Raw genomic sequence first — 21,565 nt, forward strand, 5'->3', positions numbered from 1 at the left:
AAGTGCAACAAAAGACACATTCGGGTCGGGACAGACGATTCCGACGGAGTTCGGTGTTGTTCGATTAGTATCGCATGTTAGTGAGAGGTGTTAGTGAGTGAGTGAGTGAGTGAGTGAGCTGGGTTGGGTTGCAAAGTGTGCGAAAGACCGGAAGTGGCACAACCCTCCCCGGGGGGGACGCAACCACCAATTGCTGCGCTACGCCCTGGCTTCAGCTATACCTGTCTCCCCGGTAGTCGTGGTGGCCGGCAGTGACGGTGGTCCCCGACCGATGTTGTTCACGGCGATGACGTAGAACTCGTACTCGGTGTACGGACTCAGCGTGCGCACCACGTAGAACATGGTAATGATGCCACTAATCTCGCTGAACGCCTGTTTCGCGCGCGCCAACGTCGTGTTCGGTCGTGTGTGTTCGCGTGCCATCAAAAACGAAACAGAATGCATCGAAAAAACCATTAATAAAGTTGTCAATTAGGGTGTGCGGGCGCGGGTACTTGTCAGTTCGGTCGGTGATCCGATATCATCCCGGGGCGCGCTTCGGGGCTGAGTGATTGGATCTTGGAAAAATGATCCACCACCGGCCGCGTTCCCGATACTTGCCTGATTCGCGTTCTTCGGCTTGTACTGGATGACGTAGTATTGTAGGTCTTCCGGGCCCTTGTAGGACCACTCGAGCCGCACCTGCGTGGCGGTTACTTCCGATATCGTGACATCCGTCGGGGCGGCTGGTAGCGCTGGAAGAAACGGCAACAGGGAAAATGATTATTTATCCAACACGATACCCAAGCCCGCCCAACAGACGAGATTGCTTTTCACTTACACTGAACTTTGACCAGGGAGGTAGCTTCGATGACACCGAGCGACGACCGGGCGATGCAGGTGTAATTAGTGCTGACTCGTATGTTGCTCAGTTCCAGCACGTTCCGCCCCACCGGGACGTCGTTTTCCGGTGTCAAATCCTGATCGACGCCCATGCGCCACTTGACGGATGGCATCGGCGAGCCGACGGCGACGCAGGTCAGCGTCAGGTTCGCCCCCAGCATGACCTCGTACACGGGCTCGGGAGGCCGCGAGAAGGTCGGCGGCACCCGGCGGACCTTCACGTACAGGGGCGTCGGTTTCGTGTGCTCCGTGCCGACGGAGTTTTCAGCGACACACTCGTACTTGCCCATGTCACTTTCTTCACTGTTGTCAATCTGTAGGCTTCCTGCAAAGGGGGAGAGAAACCGGAAACCGGATCAGCAACGTGGTGTAGCCACCGTGTGTAGACCCCCCAAGAGGAGTCAGGAGTTGATCGATTAAACTGGCTTCCTTCCCTGGTGTGCCGGGCCGGAGGAGAGTTTTGGTTAATAAATTATACATCCACCGCCGGGGGAGTTTCCACGACCTCCGGCCCTGGGCCGGGCGGGATCAGAAGCCAGATCGCCTCGGAGTGGTGGCTCGGGCTCGGGCTCCGGGTGTGATTTATTTTGGCCAAAATCGAAACGTCAATAAGCAGCGTACGAGTAATCCGTGGCGAAACGCCGTGTTTGGGGACGGGAAACGTCAGAACCATTTTGTAGTTGAATGGATGGGAACAGGTTTGGCTGATACGTATGATGAATGTGCCGATGGGTTTGGGGAAAAAAAAATCCCACCACGTAGCAGCGTAGTTGTTTCAGCAGGGATTTGGCGCTTTTCATCCGGTGGTTCAACTTTTTGCTGTTAATAAACTAAAATAAAGCCACTGATGCGGTAGGACGGCTGAACATGTTCAGGGCGAACCGGAAGCTGGTAAAGTCGTTGAGTTGTTGTAGCATTCGTTTCGAGGGTGACTTGATAAATTTCCGACCTCAACATGAAAATGGCTGCACTAGCTGCAGGGTGTCAAACTTTTGACAGTTACTCAACATAAAATTTCAGTCAGTTTGGACGCGCAGTTTTGGTGTTGTCAAAAAATGGACAAAACTAAATAGTTGCTTTTTCATAGGCAGTACGCTTATCCAAATCAGAGGTTAGATGAGTTCTGTAAATGGGGACCCCTAGACCATCATTTACCACTGTGAAGTGTTGGGTAGCTAAATTTAAACGTAGAGGACGTTGAACGTTCGGGACGTCCAAATACTGCAGCTACCGGCGAAAGCATCATCAAAGATCGCCAAATTGAGTAGCAGGGTCGAGTGCTAGGACGGCCATCGAATTAAGTGAATGAAATAGCAGAGCTTATGAACATTGCAAAAGAACGTGTTGGTCACACATTGACTCAACATTTAGACACGAGAAAACTGTCATGTCATGAAAGCCGAAAGTTAGCATCACGTTGTTCAGCGGTTGCTATGGCGAAAAGCACGGAGTACGGTTTGAGCTGCTTGACCACTCGACTCGCCTTATTCACCAGATCTAGCCCTAAGCGACTAATTTTGATCGCTCATCTAAAGATTGCGCTCGGAAGACAAACATTTTATTCAAATGAAGAGGCAATCACGTTCGAGGACAATTATTTTGAAGAGAAAAGGTAGTTCTTTTCCGAGTACCATTTGGACTGGTTACATAGCAAGGAAAAGTGTGTAGAGTAACCTATGACAAGGTGATTACCATGTCTAAAAGTAGAAGCTGTCAATTTGGTCCTCTTCATTACGCTTTTTTTGACAAAATTACCTTGTTTTGACATTTGGTAAATGATTTCATATCGAAAAAATTCAAATGAAAAAAATATGAAAAATTAAAATAAGAGAGATGGGAGAATGGCACATAATTTGAATAAACCAGAATTTTTCATTTCAATGCAATAAACATATGATTTCTTTGAAAAAAAAGAATAAAAAAAGGGTTTTTGTTAGCTCGGAAATTTTTTAATTCACCTTCGTACGTATTTAGTGGCCGGACACAAACGAGGAAACCATGATTAGAACGGTGTACACTATTTTTAAAATAGCTCTATTGTTAGCATTACTTAGCTAATGCTGAGATTGAACAAATCAACTCGTCCGACTATTTCAAAAGATCCCTTTAATGGCTTCAGCAAAAAAAATGATTTAGGCATATCAAAGGATTAGGATTGAGTAAATCTCATCCCGGTTTGGGTCAACCAATCTTTTCCTATGTTTTTACCGTACGAGGTGTGATCAATAATTTTCGCGACATTTGAATTTTCTCGGGCTTCGTATATCCGATTTTCGATTTTTTTGTGGAGTTAGGTTACTACACATGTCAGTAACTTATGGTGAAAAGTTCGGCCATTTTGAGTAATCAGTCAATTTTTGACAGCTGTTTTGCTTGGACGTGTTTTGGCTCATCGTCGATTTTTGTGTACTCCAAAAGTAATTGACCACGAAGCTGTAATTTGAGTTTAGGAAAAAGGAAAAAACAGGAAAAAGTCACAGGGGGCCAAATCTAGAGAATACGGTAGCTTTGGCATCATTAGTGTGTTGTTTTGGCCAAAAATTCGCGCAGAAACCACGATGTGTGAGGAGGGGCGCGACAACCAATTTCGGGTTTCCCACAAATTCGGGCATTCGTAACGGATTGCTTCGGAGGAATTGCGCATAACTTGCAGGAAATATTCTTTATTGACCATTCTGTCTTCTGGCAACAACTCATAATGCACCACGACCCTGCAATCGAAGAAAATTGTAAGCAAAACTGTTCACATTCAACCAAACTTGGCGTTTGGAAGTTCACATCTTCTCGGACCTCTAACAAAATTTGGAACCACTGATAAGCAATGCTTTTGGTCTTAAAAGCTTCACCATAAGACACAGCCAACATTTCGATTGCGTCCGAGCTCTTAATTTCGTTTTTCACACAGAATTTGATAAAGATTCTTTGCCATCAATTTTTTGGAAGAGACAAAAATCGACGATGAGCCAAAACACGTCCAAGCAAAACAGCTGTCAAAAATTGATTGACTGATTACTCAAAATGGCCGAACTTTTCACCATAAGTTACTGACATGTGTAGTAACCTAACTCCATAAAAAAATCGAAAATCGGATATACGTAGCCCGAGAAAATCCAAATGTCGCGAAAATTATTGATCACACCTCGTATAAGTAACTTTTCTACAAGGACAATGTGACAGGATGTTCCCGTAGGTTGAGGCCGTAATAGAAATATGCTAATCAAAATCCCACGGTTTTTCTTTCTTGTTTCTTGAAATAAAGGAACTACCGAAAGCATTAGCCTGCGTCGTTGAAACCCCATCAGCATAGTAATATCAGAGACCACAAAGTTTGAAACTTTACTACAGCTAGAGCAGTAGCCAGGGGCACTGTTATGTGACAACTGACTCAAATGTCAACTTCGTTCGTGAGCACGTTAATGACCCCGGGGGTGTACGGTGATATTGTTCCCATCTTCATTCCAACCCCCTCAGGCCCGGCCCGGGCCGTTCACTTTGCGTCCTGCGGTGGTCGACAGCCAAAGTTTAAACATCCTAACTTTGGCAAGTAACTGGGTGTACTGTAGTAGCAACAGACCGACCATCGGCATAATTGAAACCTAATTCTGAATAAGAGAAATGGTTTTAATCCTCCGCGTCCTGCGGTGCCACGAAGGGGGCCGCCAAGTAGGACGATCGGCCATTTAAGGTGTCCGCCCGGTGCTAAAAGCGCACAGCTGCTCTTGATAGGGTGTGCCGTGTGGCTGCCGATCGGCGGCGGGGACATCAGACCCATTAGATTTACTTTTTTCGCACCGTTTTGCTTGAGACCACCGGCCCGTCCGCCCGCCACGCATGACACATGCTCACACGGACCCCATACAGACCAGAGGTGGGACCTACACAGTCTCACATGGCAACCGTGACGGTCGCATTTTATCACAAAACGGTCGCTCTGTGGTAGCCGAGGCAGGATCGCCGGCTGGCCGTGGGATTTTTTATCATAAAAATTCATAATTTATGTGCGCGAGGAAAATTTATCCGTTATTTATGCATGGGATTTTCCCGATGTGCTAAATGGGTGGGCGCCAGAAAGAAGCCGCCCTCGCGACAAACGCTAACAGCAAAGTTTGCGTTCGGTTTCGGCGATCGGCGCCGAGACGGAGAGAGAGAGAGCGCAGCGTACGGGCTCCAGGTACGGGGGTCACTTTCGGTAAAGTGCGCCTGTGTCTAGTGCCGGCAAGGTGTCCTCTCGAGGAGTTTATGGGCGCTTCGTTACCTTTTCACAGCGCGGGCCATACACCGTTATCCGGTGGTGTGTCTCTTGGAGGGTTTTTAATCACACCGTAAACCGCTTTCGATCATTGACGCAAGGCAAGAATTGAAGAGCGTTCCGCCTCTGGGTCAATGCAGATCCGGTCAATAGTTTTCTCTCCGAATTAAGTCAAATTTGCTTTTTTGACACTCCAATGCACAGCACCATTTTTGGCCGACAAAAATCTCACCACCGGAGAAGGGTGAAGGTTGATGGTGCTCGGGGCCCATCCGAACGATGTAAAAACTATGCTACTCACAAGACCCGGACCGGCCCGGGCCCGGTTCCTGTTACTTTACAACACCGATCAGGCCCTGTCAGACCCTCCCAGAGGGTTAGTTCGCCTTCAATCAACCCGTACCCGGCCGGGCGCCCGGGTCCGCTCTATTTACTGGGCATGGCATCATGCTGATGCTGCAGGACCGAGGGATGTTTTCTCAGTTCCCCTTCCCGCACACCCTGGGTGCTCTTGATTTATGCTGTCTCTCTTGCGGGCGCTCTCTGCCAACATCGTTTCCGTTCGGTGTGCTGCTTCCGGCTTTTGTGGTTCTCACAGGCCAGACCCGAAAATGGAAAGCTTTGTCAAACCATAAAAAGCTCCCCCCGGGGGCACCCTTGGCGCGGTGAATTCGAGGGGCCGGACGACGGTTCCTCACGCCGGACATCCCCTCAAATAAGGGGATTCTTTTATTTCGCTTCGGGGAATCGTTTGGCAGGCACCGTCAGAGAGAGAGAGGGAGCGAGAGAAAACGATTTAAGAAAAGCGGATAGGCAGTTCGTTTAATTGGCCACTAATGTCAGTGGGAGAGTGGCGTGAGTTCAATTCCGGTTCCTGACTGGACGATAAGGATGAGCACTTTGGGCGGGGAGGCGACTGACCCCCACAACGCCGGAGTGCGGGTTGCACGGCCGACCGCAAATCGTACCCGAGATCGAGCTGGGCACTAGGCCGCGGTAGCAGGAGCAAAAAAAGGTGGAAATCAAATTTATATGAAATTGCGTCCATAGATCGTGCGCTCTACGGCCGCCGGATGGGCCGTAGAAGCCGGAGTGGGTGCAACCGCGACGCTTTCCGGCCGCCGGCCGAGGGAAAAGGCGAACCAATCTGCGGGGTCCAAGATGCAGTCGGCGCCGGGACGCCCCGGGTTTTAGAGCGAAAGTTAGCAAAGGGAAAAAGCAATTTAACGATGATGATATGTGAACTTTTATGGAAATTGGTTCGTTCCGGTTCCGCCGGCGGGACTTTTCGAGTGCTGCCCGCCCGGCAAAGGGCATGAGGGGGCCGAGTGGGTGGGGAGAAGAAGGCAAAAACGGACGGACACACACGCACACACCTCGCAGACTCTGAGTTGCGGGAAATAAAACCGAAATGGTGTGCAGGCGAGATCCTTCGTGGCCCGGGATCCGGGCCCACTGGCCCGTTGGGGGGTGTAACGTGGCAGGCAGGCAGGCAGGGCGGTGGTTCTGCTTGTTATCTTGCCGTGAAATTGCTGTCTATGATTTGTTGCTGTCAGATACTGCCTTTGCCCTTCCGGGGGTGTTGTATTTTTCGAAATCACAAACACTACCGGTCCGTCCGAGGGTCCTGAAACCTGACAAAAGCGGCGTCCGTTAGCTACGTCCACCCTCCCACCGTACCACCAGCTGGTCGTGGTTGAGCGAGGTGTTACTGCCTCCTGCTCGCCGACGAAGAAGGTGTGCCATGTTAATGGAAATGCAATTTGGATTTAAATGGTCCCAATGTGCCACGCGTCGGTAACTCACGTCGGGTTTGATTTTTGATTCCATGCATTCCGACAAGCTGTGGCCCCCGGGGAGGGTATGCCCGCAGTATGCTGAGCTGGAATAAACAAGGGCGAGCACTAGGGCACTAGCATCAATGGCAAGAGATTTGGTCAACAAATCAAACAAATGGTGGAAATTTTTTCATTCCACCACTGAAAGATTCCTCCAACTTTTCTCGATTCCCAGGACGCGTAGGGTCTCTTTTTAGTACAACCAAGAAATAAAAATAACAAGGGCGAACGAATACGTGGGATGTGGAATTGATTCAAACTTCAGGTTTCAGACATTCTCTTCTGTCAGACATCGTGCACCGATTTTACGGTTTCCCAATTCTTCAATGAAGCCCACACGTTTCTTGGATATGCCAGTTTGGTTTGCGATACGCCGACGAGTGATTCGCCGGTCAGTCTTCGACGAGTTGGCGATGACAATCGCCTGAGGCAATGATTAGATGTTCGCGGTGTGGTCTGTCAACCACGAAATTTACTACCTACCGATTCACAGTATTCACCATCGAGAGACAGCATCGTCACGATAAACAGCCTGTAAACGATGACAAACCTCACTAGCCAACGCTTTCTCAGTAGTGAACGCCAGAGCAACGTAGCAACGCCTGAGTCAAACAAAATAGCATGAAGTGTTTCAAGTGTTTCAAGTCGTAACATTCAAGCCTATTCAAATACTGTTTGACCATAATCTGTGCTTCAGTGAGAATATTTTCATGCTAAAGTGACTCCTTTGTTATGTTTTAGACCGCCGAAGGATGAAAAATAATTAACTGAAATTCTGGCCTTCTTCCTCGGGGTGTCGAAATCCACTTCGAATAAACTGTGCAATAATTTCTCCATTTTCATGCTGAGACTACTCTGATCTTTTGCAGTTGCAATCTGAAGTCTTGTCATTGTGCAGCATGTTGCGTTGCGCAGGGTTATCACACATAGTTTAGATGTCATGTTGCGGATTCAACTACTTTTTAAAGGACCTTCTACACGCTACGATATATCTGAACGATGCCTTGTATCAGATTAATCGTAACGATATATCGTAGCCAAGGTGGAGCGTCTACACGCCACGATGTATCGTTTCGATTTGCAATGACAGCCATGGAAGTAACACTGTATTCGTCTGTCTTGCCATTGTGCGTTTCGATTAAAAATAAAAAAAAGAACGTGCCAAGAGTACTTATCAGTCCCAGTGGTCGAGGAAATGGCTTTTAAAGCGAAGCCATTATTCTCACGTTAAACTTTTGCTTTAAAAACATTCAAAACAACATGCCAAACCACCATCAACACAGGCACACGTGTATATCCACCGTCAGCACACGCACACATGTATGGAGATTGGATCCAACGGACCGAAATTGATGCTCGGCGCATTCAATTTTTTTGATCTGAAACTATGGTCGTATACAAGCAAATTGGTACTTTTTTGCTGTCTACACGTAACGATATATCGTTACGATTGGTCTCATACAAGGCATCGTTCAGATATATCGTTACGTGTAAACGGGCCTTAAGACTTTGAAACGTCAAAGCTGTTACTTTGCTACCTAACGTCTTTCGGTTTCAGGATCTATTTTTGGTTCAGTGTTCGTTGCAAATGAGTGACTGGCGATCTAGTTCTCCGACGTCACTGATTGCGATGTTCCATGAAACATAGTTGATTGGCAACTTCAGTGGTTACTGCGGTTTGAAGGGTGTAGAGTCGAAAAGGACAGACTTCAAATGATACCAGATGAACCTTCTGCGAATGCTTGATGGTCTGTAACATGATTTTCTTGCAACTTGCTGAATGGCGGAATAAAGTTTTAGTAGTTTTATGAACCAATAAAAAATTGCCGCAACTGCCAGGGCTTTAAGTTCACCTGTGAGGATTGCGTTTTTTCATTGCGTTATGAATGACCAAAACCAAAACAAAAATAAAAACTCTGCTCCGTTTTGTAAACGCCGCACAGGATCGCCGTGATAATGTATGTCTTTTAATTTTAGGTTGGCTGTCGATCCGGTTGACATCCACTAAATGTAGGTCATCGGAAAAGGACTCTCGTGGGACCGATAGAAAATCAGTCCCCTGTTTCGTCGTGCCGGTCCCAACTCATTTGAGCCGAAATTGCGACTAATGTTGTGCCGAAATGGTGTGCGCTCTCGACCGGCACAAATGGCCGGCGTTACACGCGGTGGGAGCGATCAATTCACGGTGCTCCGATATCGATAGCCGGTTGGCCGATTCTGCGGCAACAACCGGTGGGACCAATTTATTGACATAAATTTGGCAACATTTATTTATGGAACCGATCGCGCGCCGAAACCGAAAGGTACCGCGCGGCTTGAAGAAGAGCCGCGGGAAAATGGGGGGGAAAATGTCTGCCTCGGAACCAATCGGCGGCGGTGGTGGGCATGGTCCACCACCAGCCGGCATTGTTTCGCGGCAACAGGACCGTAAACAGGACCCGCCCGCGCTGAGATTCATAAATAATTTCGAATGCAAAAAATATGGCTCCCGCCGGGATACTCGACGCCATCGTTTGCGTCAATCGATCCGTGGGTCCAACGGGGCGCATTCGCTCCCCGGATTCGGTGAAACGCGCGCGCGCTCGGTAATTTGGGAGGCTCCGGGTACTTGTGCCACGGGAAAGGATAATCACAGCCAAGCACACTGTTCGAGAGGGCTGACCGAAACGGAATGCCGACGAGGAAAAAAAAAAAACGAGGAGGAGAAGAAACTACCACCGATGTTGTTGCTGTCGCTGGTGGTGCGAATTACTCATTAATTAGCATGGGAAAATTTCGCCCATGATTAATGCATCACGATACCGGAAAAACTCCCGCACCGGTGCCCGGTTGGTGGAAAATTCATAAAGGTAAGCGGGCGCGAACCACGGGCACTGCTCCGGGGGGGTTTGGCGGACACATCAGGATATCAGACCATGCTTGCGCGTTAAAATGGAACCAAGAATGGACACGCCACTGCACGGAACCACGTAGCTAACGACGACGAGCAGCGGATGGATAAGTCCGTTTACACGAAAAGCAATCACGTTCAACGATACGACGCAAACCAGCGTAAGTGATAGCACTATCTGGTTTTAATAAATTAACGTGCCACGTAGTTGCCCGAGATGATAATTTCAAGTTCTTAAATGCATAATATTCCAATGGTTTATTGGTGTCTGTTGGCTAACTGAAAGAGGAAGCGAGATATACAGGGTGATCCATCACGATCCAACTATTTAAACGTTGAATAACTCCGCAATTTGACAGTCGATTTTGACAAATTAGCCAGATTCCGAAACTTCAGTCTATGCCGTTTCAGTCATGGAATGATGCGGTCGAACAGCGGGTTGAAATTGTAGCACTCTACATTGAAAATAATCGTTCAACTGCGAAAACTGTGAAAACTGTGCCCGCTTATTGTTGCCAAATGTTTTCTGACTTCTTTCGGTGGGGCTATTCGAAGACTAAGGTTTATTGCAGCCAAGCGAAGACCATTGAAGAACTGAAAGCTAATATTACAGCGAAAGTTGCTGCTATTACGTTGTCGTTACGTTACGTTATTACCGAAATGGTATCAAATACAATGAAAAATGCCCAAAAAGGCCACTTTTTGTGTGTCTAATGGAGGCGGTCATTTGATCGATATTGTATTCTGGGTGAATTGGTTATAAACGTCATTCTATACCACCCATAAATCTTGTTCATTTGTCAAAATTGACTGACAAGGTCGACCGGAGTTATTCAACATTTAAATAGTTGGATCGTGATGGAACATCCTGTAGAAGGTAAACTGCACGAATGATGATGAAGAAGTGTTGATGATGTTGTGAAGTTTTGTTTGATCGCTTACTGCTTGTTCAGAAAACCAGGAGAAAAAGGTTCAAGAACAGTACAACATACACTGTTGTAAGTTTCAGAATAGGTTCACATTAAACACTTCTATTAGAGAAGAACCAATCCAAAAATCACCTTAGAAGTAATCCAAAGGTAGGATCGTACCAAGGTGGTTACAAATATTGATGATGATGATAAGTCCCACCTCTTACCCCTGCATAGGTTTGAGAAGGACGGATTTATCTATCGATAATTACAAAATTTAAAAAAAATCAACGAGAGGGGGCATGGGGGCAAACTTCCCAGAACCATGGCATCTAGCTTCTCTCCTTTTACAACGGTCGCCATCCCTTAAAGTGTTAGACAATGCATGATGTCCCCACTTAAAAGGGAGGGTCCACTCTACGGAGCGCAGAAGATTTCTCTTGCTCTGTTTATATTGCACACCTCCAGTTACCATTGGTTGATAATGTGGTGCGACCGTTAAGCATGAGCCTTATCATCTGCTTTTCGCTAATTGACACCAACGATTCTATTACAGAATGCCCACCACTTCCTCATTTCCGCGCGCGTGTCTCAAATCTATCTAGTCTCTTTCATTATAATTATTATTAATATTTTTGTATATTCATTTTCTCAATGTTTTTTAATCTTATCATCACCATAATCAAAGCGAACGACGACAAGCACAGTTTCGACAGATTGCTCCACAAGATACAAGATTTCACATATACAACATGTAACATATAACGTAACTACTGGTCTGTTGAGCCAGACGCAAGTTAAACGACCTCTCTTATATATGCGGAGCACAAACGCTTGAATTCCCTCAGATGTACGGCTTGGGTGATGTGCCTCGGCATAGTATTGTACCATTGTACCCCCTTGAAGAACAAGGAATTACAGGCGTTCACAGACAGATAGTTAGGTAATCTCGGATCGCCAGCCCTGCGAGTACAGTAGCGGTGAACGTCTGACCCCACGACTATCCGTTCTCCCAAGTATAATGGCACAATCCCTTTCAAAATTTTATGTACAAAAATTGCCGTTTGGTACGCGATTCTTTGTCTAACGGACATCCACTGCAAAATATCTAGCATGATACTAGATGAAGTGTACCCGACTACAACCCAAAATTAGCCTCATAATTCTGTTCTGCAGCCTCTGCAACCTCTGAAGCTGTGTTTGGTTTCCAAGGAACAGAATGGAGGCACAAAAATCAAAGTGTGGTGACACTATTGACTTGTATAATTGAACTTTCGCAAAAAAATTCCATTTCAAATATTAACAAGTAGTATCGTTGCCGTTTCAGCTTTGCTCGAAAATGTTGCCTTTGAGCTAATTAAAGTAAGATGAAATCGCAGTGAGAATACTCACCATACAAAACTGCATCGGTAGCAAAGTTTACTTAAAATTCGTCTGATAGCTTGAACCCAAATGGTATCAAAGGGATTTCTGACCGATCCCACTTCTATTTACTGACATGTTCTTTAAAACAATTCAAATATCTGAATTCAGGAAACCTCACAACTGTTTCGCAGAGTACCCGGTCATCTTAAAGCACGACATAGACTCATCCTCACATCACTAATGCAATGTTTGCGTCGGATGTTTGTATTGTGCACTGATGGCGTGACAGAGCCATCCAGACACAGAGAGAGAGCGAGCAAGAAAGCTCTTTGCGTTTGGAAAATGACCAAGATGACCAAACCAGTGCAACATGGAGATGCTCTGTGTTTGGGTTTGGTACAAACAGCTTTGTAAGTAGCATTAATTATTTACCAGCTCGCCCAGGAGCCATGTCGGACCCGATACACACGATAGCGACCCAGCTGATGCATCAGGACACTGGCAAAAGGGCAGTGTGTGCAAGGGTCGGTCGGTGTGCGGGGCTTTTTCGAGTAGTGCCCCAACGTGCACCACAAACCGCAGACCGACGCAGCACGGGGCGACAATCTTTGGGCCGGAATCGGGTAACGAACGGACATCGCCAGGGGAAACCATGCCGAATCCATAATAAATGTAATGAACAAGCATCTCATTTACGTTTGCATGGAAAGTGTATCCAATCATGTACTGGCAGACGCACAGACACCCACCGATATCGACAGCCAAAGCAGCCGCAACTGTGCTCCGCAACAAAGTGGCTCACACAATTCGTGGACGCTACTACTACAGGTTACAGCGAGCGGTCAGCATGCAGCGAGCATGTATAATTGGTCCGGCCGTCCTGCCCAAATGAACCATTAGATTAGACGGCATTACTTGCGTCGGAGTATTTGCCGTCAGTTTCCGGACGACCACCGCTGACCACGGAACCGGGCACCGGGAAAAGTTTCTTACCTTCACTGTTGATGCTGTAGCGTGGATTGGTCATATCAACACGCTTCATTTCCTTGATCCAGTAGATCTTGGGCGGCGGCGAGCCGGTCGCCTTGCACTGCATGACGGCGGTGTGCCCAGTTTCAATTACACGAATCGTCGGGCTCTGGGTGATCACGGGGAATCCGGCCGGTGTTTTGTCCCCTGCGAAAGGAAATAAGAAAAAGGAAAGCGGACGGTTTTAGTGTGCTCACGACAATTTTTGGTCCAGCTCTGGGCCAGCGCTACCAAACTTCTACCGCTCTTCTACCGCTTTAATGCATCTTTGATGAAGACACATTTGCGCCAACGCGTGGTGTAGTTACGCCGAGGGAACCCATCGAGGTCCTGTGCTTCTTTGCTACGATTGCTCGTTAAGTGGTTGGATTGACTTGGGCGGGCGCATACCGAGTGAGTTCTCCCGCAACAAGAAGCGCTCATAATCCTCTTTGTCTCGAAGCGCACCCAACGCCGGCGGCGTATGTTGTGGCATCACTGTGTGCCAATGTGAAACCCGATGCTGGATTATACATTAAACATTTAAGAAAAGTAATGGCAAACTGTAATAACGAAGCGGTGGTCAGTAGTGCTCGGCCAAAAAAACACAGAGTCGCCAACAAATAAACCGTATCGATAAGAAAAAAACAGCAAATAACCAACAAATCCGGCGATAACAGGAAACAGTAATCAGAATCACATATTATGTGTAAAAGAAATAACAAAATAAGAAAATGCAACAAATAAACCGTCATGATAAAAAAGAGTAGCAAAAAGCAAACAATTGCAACGATGAAAGAAATAGTTGTTTTTTTCGGAATACTAACATATTAAATAACAAAATAAATAAATAAATAAATGAATTACATTATAATGAATGAATTAAAAAATGAATAAATGAATGAATAAATGAATTTTCCATAGATCCAAGATACGTAAAATAACGAAAACTGCAATGATCCTTGTGAAACTTTGCTGAGAACTGAGCCAATCGAAAGACAGAAAAAAACACGAACACGAACCACAATGACCGGTCCGGTATCGTCGCAAATGTCACATTTCATTCGGTCAGCGTCGGCGACGTGGTCAGCAGGATGTGGAATTAACTCGACAGGTGAACGCACAGTCGGCCAGCGGCAGCAGCAGCAGCAGATAATGCGATACGCAGTGTCAATTTCCGCAGCTGTCCGGTGTTACTTTTTCACCCGTCTCTCTAAGCGTCACCCACAGAGCAAACAGAACGGGCCACCGAGCAGAACCGGACTACCGCCAGTCCACGGCCCCGGACCACCAGAACCCGGCCGTCGTACGACGACGGCAAGCCTCTTCCGGGAATGGCGGAAAAATAAATCATCCCGATGACATCATCCCGGTGGGTGCGTTCAGCGGGATGCTGCTGATGGTGGCCAGCAACCCAATAGTGGACATTTCATTTTATGCTGCCCTCTCCAGAGGCAAATGAAGAATGACGCGTAAATCATGGATAAAATGTGAAATGTGTAAACGGAGCGCGGGCAACGCGGTGATGATTATTACGTTTTCTTGCCACGCCACGTCTTTTCGATTTCGGTCTAAAGATAGGGAAGGAAAACTTTGTTACTGTCCGCCCCCGGAGGAACAGGCGAAGGAAGCTCGAAAGCAGAAGACGGTCGAATCAGTTGCCCTTGAAGGGTGCTGCTACGCGCGAGAAATGAGGGTCTTATCAGTTGCGATTAACAGATATCCTCGTCGAGCCGAGCGAGCTTGATGCTAGTTGGATTAAATGGAGACAATTCGCAGTGCAGTGTTCTGGCAAGTGAGAGCGTAAAAAAGTTAAAACTAATTATCTACTTTATCGAGCAGAATGTCTTCCGAATATGCTGAACGCGTTTTCGTGCTCTTTCGTTCGCTTCCAACGACTGCCGAGTGAATCAAGGAAAAATATTCTTTCACGAAAATTAAACACGACACTAATTGAAATCATTTATGACAGCCCGTGTCACGCGGCGAACATCCGCCGTAAATACAGCTTCAAATTGACGCAGACAGTAAGTTAATTAAGCGGCTTCCAAGCGGTGTGTGTGTGCATATCGTTTTCTTAATGGCTCGGAAATGCGTTGAATTTGTGTGTGAACTCACGCTAATACCCCAGAGTGATTCGCCAAGCGACGGGCGACATCGGCAATGATAATACTAGATTTACAACCGTATCCGAGTGTCGGAATTTACGTTACCCAGAAAGCGCTTCCTTCTGATTCTGCATGAGGATAACGCAGACCCAGCGAGCGGTGCACAGTAACAAAGCGAAGCAGTTCCCTCACAATAATGCGCTCCTTGTGGCCCTGACAGTAATGTAGTTCAGCAGCAGCAGCGCCACAATCCACCATCTACTCCGAGACGCGCTCAGCAGCATTATGTTAAGAGTTTGATGCGAAAGCCTTGGCACCGACGGTGGGGAATGCCAGTGCAAATGCCAGGGATTAAATTATGGCGCACTCTGGCACACAGGCACAAAAAGCAGTTGCAGTTACGAAAATATTGTTCTGCACACGGCCGGTTTGGGTGAGGGTTGGCGCCGTGCGGTCTGCTCCACTAACAAGCGAAGCATTGTGCTCGACATGGCGCAAACAAAGTAGCAAAACGCTTCCGCCGACGGCCCCGCAAAAAGTCGTCCGGTCTGGTCCTGCCGGCCAGGCCATGTTTGAGAAACAATAATTTCTACCCAGATTACAGCCCAGATAGCGCCACCGCCGCATCATGCTGGGCCGGCCGGGTTTCTGGCCGGTGGGGCCGGCCAGTCGGCCCCAGTTTTTCTGGCGGTTCACCCCGGTGTGTGTGACCGCCGACGAAAGATTCACCCGACCCGAAATTTGGCAATTTTCTCTGCGGCGGACAGCTGTTGACAGTATTTTTGGCGGCGACGTTTAAAACTTCATTCTCCGGGCGGTGGGCGCAGGGTCGGTGGGCAAATCACCGTTTGAGGTTTGGGTCACGTGGTTAGGGGTTGGCTCCGTTTCCCAAAAGCGGTTACTACGGTTTGGCGCAGGCGTTGCAGAAACGGTCAGATGCAGTTTTAAAATAATGATACTACCATTTCGGGGTTCGTTCGAAAACTTCTACCATGGCTGAGTGAAACGGAGCTAAACCAGCTCAGCCCTTGGTTTGGTTCGCCAGTCGCCCTTTTAATATGGTTACAGAGACAATAATATGATGTGGAGATTGATAAGTCTTGGAGAAATGTGGAAGTGTTCTCAAGAGATTATAGAAAGAAAATAGTTGATTCCAAATACTAGGCTGTTCAATAAGTTTTGCGCCTCGATACCAGAGAGTGCTGCTACGAGTCTAATTGTTTTTTGTCATATTGGTACACTCTTCAAATGAACGTATGTGAAGTTTCATTTCAATCGGTCACTTACTTTTTTTTACAAGCCATTTAGTATCGACGTGTCACATTACTTTTTTAAAAGCTGTTATGACGTCATGATTTGATGAAAAACTCTTACCGCGCACGATTTTTTTTTGTTTGAAAACAGGTGGATGTCGCTAAGGGCCAAATCTGGTGAATTGGGTGGATACTCCAACAATTCGAACTTTAATTCATGGATTTTTTTCCATTTTCAAAATGCTCTTTGGACACGGTGCATTGCCCTGATGAAAGAGGATGTTTTTCTTCTGCAAACCTGGTCTTTTTTCACAAATTTTCTCTTTCAGTTGGTCTAAAAGGTTACAACAACAATCGAAATGTATTGTTTTATCAATTTGCAAGTAATCCGCTAACAAAATTCCATTCGCATCGCACAAAACTGATGCTAACATCTTTTTAGGCAATTTCTAAACGAACTCGTTTTGGATCCGAAGAAAACGGTTCCAACCACTCTTTAGCCTCTTATTTTGATTCAGGATCATAGTGATATACCGAAGTCTCATCCACAGTGATGATTCGATGCACAAAATCCACTTTATCCTATCGAAAACGCTTTAAATGTTGTCAAGATAGATGCATTCGAATACGTTTTTAGTGAATGCGGCACCCATATTGCAAACAGCTTTCTCGAACTCAAAACTTGGTTATACTGTTAAATATTGGTTATACTGTTGAATGAGTTGGCTAGGTCTTGTACTTAATTTATATCAGTGATTGGACGATTTTCTAAAACGATATCTTGTATTGTTTTATGATTTCAGATGTTGTGTCTTTTTTTTGACGTTTTTGACATGGATCGTCTTGAAGGCTACTACGACCATGTTTGAACTCAGAAACGCCCCTTTTAACAACCTAATTAAAGGTGAAGAGTCCTTATACACTTTCAACATTCGTTCAAAATTTTCCTTTGCCTTTAAACCTTTCAAAAATAAAAATAAATCACTGCACAATACTTGATTTTTTCCATTGTGAAAAATTATTTTGACATGTCGATACTAAATGGCTTGTAAAAAAAAACTAAGTGACCGATTGAAATGAAACTTTACATACGTTCATATGAAGAGTGTTCCAATATGACAAAAAAAATTGGACTCGTAGCAGCGCCCTCTGGTATCGAGGCAAAAAACTTATTGAACAGCTTAGTATAAGTTATCATCAACAACCGTAAGCGATGGGGAAATTAACCGAACTCGTCAATAATAGGGCAGATTTAGAAGATTACATAAAATAATAGGTAAAAAAAACACAATAACCTTCTATTAGGTCTGAGTTTTGTGTTGGCATCTGGTAAAGGATTTCAGCTTAACTTTTAGTCGGCAACTTACGTTGGAGGAGGATTGACCATGTCGTGTCGAATATTTAAAAATGGACATTTTGGCATGACACACAAAGAGAGCATGGTGCGTTTTTAATGCTTCGGCGATCTTCTATGAACATTTAGTACCATTTATAAACATTTGTTTTCCAAAGAGCTTGCCCACCAAAGGCCTTCTGCAACATTTACAACCTTTTTGGCAGCAGAAATGTCATTCCGCACACAAAATTTAATGGAACTGCCTTTCCAAACAGATTCAGACATAATGAAAAACGAAGAATTCACAAAAGGACTCGTACCATGAATAAGTATTCTGACGCATAATTTGACACAGATATTGGTGACAGTGATGCCAACTTAGAAACAAAAACTTTGGTCCCTATCAACCTTACAAACAAGTTCAAAATGAAATTCTCCTTACTTTTTGGTCACAGTGTTACGTGGCTCATCCCTAAGCTTGAAGACCATGCAAAAGATCCGGAAGATCGGAAAATGCGTTCCACATTGAATGAATGAAATTACAAAATAAGTATCATAATGTTACTCGAAAGGATATAGCAAACTGAAAGTTATATTTGGGAAGGCTTCCTAAATCACTAACAGTTTCACGTTCAACTCAACATGTATTGTAAAGAAAACTATATTTATTGGAAAGTTCCAAAGCACGTTCAGATAGGCTTAACTGTTCGATCTAATTGTTATTGCTTTTAACTAGAACAAGAAACCAAACCCTAGATGAGTGAGTGTGGCAGTGCTTGCCGTTGGGACCAATTTTCCGTGTGTCGTGAAGCTGACGGTTTATGGCCGGGGCGAGAAAGTTTCATTTAATCAACACATTTTACACGCAAATCCGTCTCGGGACCCAACAACACCATTGTTGAGTGGTAGAGCATTTTTGAGTTTGTTTAGCCTCATTGCTCGAACCGTGGGCAACCGGCACCGAAAGCTTAACGGTCTACACGGTAGCTCATCGTTCGGTTTTGGTCCATTGTTGCTCCTCCCGCAGTTCCGGAGGAACAAAACTTTCCGCCCGAGCACCCGACTCAGGCTGGAATGGTAATCTTTGGACCGGCGGAAAACGGCGCGCGACCCGGTGTCCTAGGGCAACAAATAAGCGGGAATCCTGGCGGGAATCGCAACAAAGGACCACCTATATATCCGCTTACGAGCTGTGCTGGTGGTGGTGGAAAGAAAGCAAAAACAGCACAAAGCCAAAACAAGCGGGACCATCCATGAGGGAAACAATCCATTTTTGTTTGAGTTTCCACTTAGCCGTCCCTCGGTGGACTGTTTATGAAGTTAATTTCAGAATAATGTTTTTATAATAGACCTTTTCTTTGGCTTTTTCTGCCCCGACGCCGACGCCCCGTCGGCAGTCGGCAGTTCAATTCGCACCAAACGGACCTGCTGCTAACTGCGTTGGCAGCTGCGTTGGATGCCCAGTTTTTGCCAGGGCGCTCCCACGGGACAAGTTTTCCACAATTATTTCAGCTACGGAGCGCGTGTGAAAACCTGGCACACCGAAAATCCGGTTCCCATCGCTGCTGCTGCTGCCGCTGCTAGGTCGCAGGAATTTCGAGATCAAATACTGTGAGGCCAATTCTTCGCCTGCTCATCATCATCAGCATCATCATCGAGCACGGTGGTCCCTCTGCTGTAGACGCTCCCTGGCCACGGTCCTGAAACTGGCAGGAGGTGGCCGCCGCCGACGGGTTGGAACCCATGGGAGAGCTGTAAATTTTCACTTCATGAGAAAGTTTCCCATTCCGCCGGGTGTTGCGCTGAAAGTTGCGAATACATTTTGGAGCATACACTTCTGAAGATACATGTACACTTCCGGCCTCCGGAGCCGTTTGGTCCAGACGGTTTAATATTATCAATTTAACGAACGGCGTGTATGAAGCTTGTGAAGCTCGCAATCAATCACTCGGAAATCGAGAAATGGTTCGGTTTTTCGAACGAAAATGTTGGTTGTTAATTTTTGTTTTAGAGTTTTAGAAGACCCAAACGAACTTCGTTCGGAAACTTCGAATCGCGACAAACCCGTCGGTCTGTCCTATTTTTGGCTGCTTCGCCGAAGATCGATCGCGGCTAATTACAACATTTTCCTAATAAACTCTGTTATCCTGCGCGCCACGCCCGACCACAAAATGATGATCGGTGATAAATGTGATTTTGTAGCAAATTAAACGAACCGGCGCTTCATCCATCACTTCCGGATCGGATCGGACGAGATAGAGCGCGCGGCACTGGATTAACCAATTCGTCCTTCTCTTCAAAGGATCGCCGTTGTTTAGCGGATTTAATTAATTGCCCGCGTCGGATGGGACGAACGGGAAACCGGTGGTGGTCGTTAACACCACTACAGCCACACGCCCGTGTTTGCCCACCGCCATGTGATTTATTCGCCAGCTCATCTAAATAATTCCAAACCAAGCCGAACCGGAATCGGTACACGTTGTGCGGCGCCTCCGTTACACACCGGGAGCTCCTAGAAACGAAAAGCCTTTTCTGGCGCGCCGCCGGAGCGGAAAGAGCCGTTTGTTCCATTTTTCATCTAAATGTCAGTCTTCATTTATTTTCATCTAACAAATCATTGGCGTTCCCGGTGGCCGTCCTTCCATCCTCTGGCCCGGATATCGAGACTTCGCGAGTCGCGCCGCGCTGATGGATGGCGGAGCGAAGAAATCTGATACTGAACGCAGGAAGAATGATTTGATCGGCACTGGGGGAAAAAACGGTGCGCCGGTGGCTTTATCTTACATTTTGAAGGAGATTTAATGGCACTGAATCATGGGACGGACGCAGCATTGGGGGCCCTGTCTGGGGCGGCGGTTGATATGAGGTCGATTTTAATTTTAGCCTGTGGCAGTTTTTCACTCGTCAGCGTCTGGTCTGGTGTGAAATGAATTTTTTGAACCACGAACCCTACATACAACACACGCTGACAAGGATGTTCCATTTTGAAAACCGTCCGCTGTGACGGGTGCCACATGTAGAGTACCAAAACTTGTTCTTATGTTCTCTTCAACGGAGCAGCTAGTTCGGTTCCGCACATTAATCTAATAGGCAGTCCATTCGCTAGGCTGCTTTCAAATTGCGGACAAATGTTAAATACAGTGGCCAAACAAGATTCATAGGACGTTAGAAGCTTGAAGTTCTCGGATTATGAATAATAATATTTGGCATGACTTGATGTTTAAAATGCGAAACTAGGCGGCAGTAAAGCACCATGCGGAAATCACAGGAAACTGTTTTGTTTCTACGTTTTCGACAAAAGCCGGCTATTCAAGGGTTATGAAAAACAAGGTCGTGATCGTCGTATTAAAACTTAAAGCTAAACGAGTTGATAAACGTAAACGTAACATCTCAATTACAAAAGCTCTTCTCTTCGCCAAAGTTATTCAACAAAAAACATAAATCAAAACGTGTAGAAGTCCCTCCAGTGCATGACATCTGACGAAGTCTATAAGATCCAAGCACATCTGATCTTGTTTTCTAAAAACTTCCGAACCTTTGTGAACCAATTTGAAAAAGAGATTGGTATTTTACCATTGCTTTGATATCACCCTTAACCTATTGTAGGAAAAGTTGAACTTTTCTCCTAAAAGTGTGCTTATTCAACATTAGCAAGCACATTACAAATATATTATGGTCTAGGGATGCATTCTTGTCCGAATCTGGTCAACAATCTGGTTAACAAT

The 21,565-nt window shown here is 46.1% G+C and overlaps 1 protein-coding gene across 1 annotated transcript in view; it reads right to left on the reverse strand.

Annotated features, from left to right (window-relative positions):
• LOC128275674 (tyrosine-protein phosphatase Lar) overlaps window positions 1-21,565 on the reverse strand; it is a 95,186-nt gene that overhangs the window by 59,900 nt on the left and 13,721 nt on the right. The window contains exons 3-6 of the mRNA XM_053014256.1: window positions 13,129-13,311; window positions 821-1,207; window positions 601-734; window positions 222-372 (exon numbers count right to left, since the gene is read on the reverse strand). Of these exons, the coding sequence (XP_052870216.1) occupies window positions 222-372; window positions 601-734; window positions 821-1,207; window positions 13,129-13,311 (855 nt within the window). The remainder of the gene's footprint in view (window positions 1-221; window positions 373-600; window positions 735-820; window positions 1,208-13,128; window positions 13,312-21,565) is intronic.

This window comes from Anopheles cruzii, chromosome 3, assembly GCF_943734635.1.
Source record: "Anopheles cruzii chromosome 3, idAnoCruzAS_RS32_06, whole genome shotgun sequence".
Lineage (NCBI taxonomy): Eukaryota > Metazoa > Arthropoda > Insecta > Diptera > Culicidae > Anopheles > Anopheles cruzii.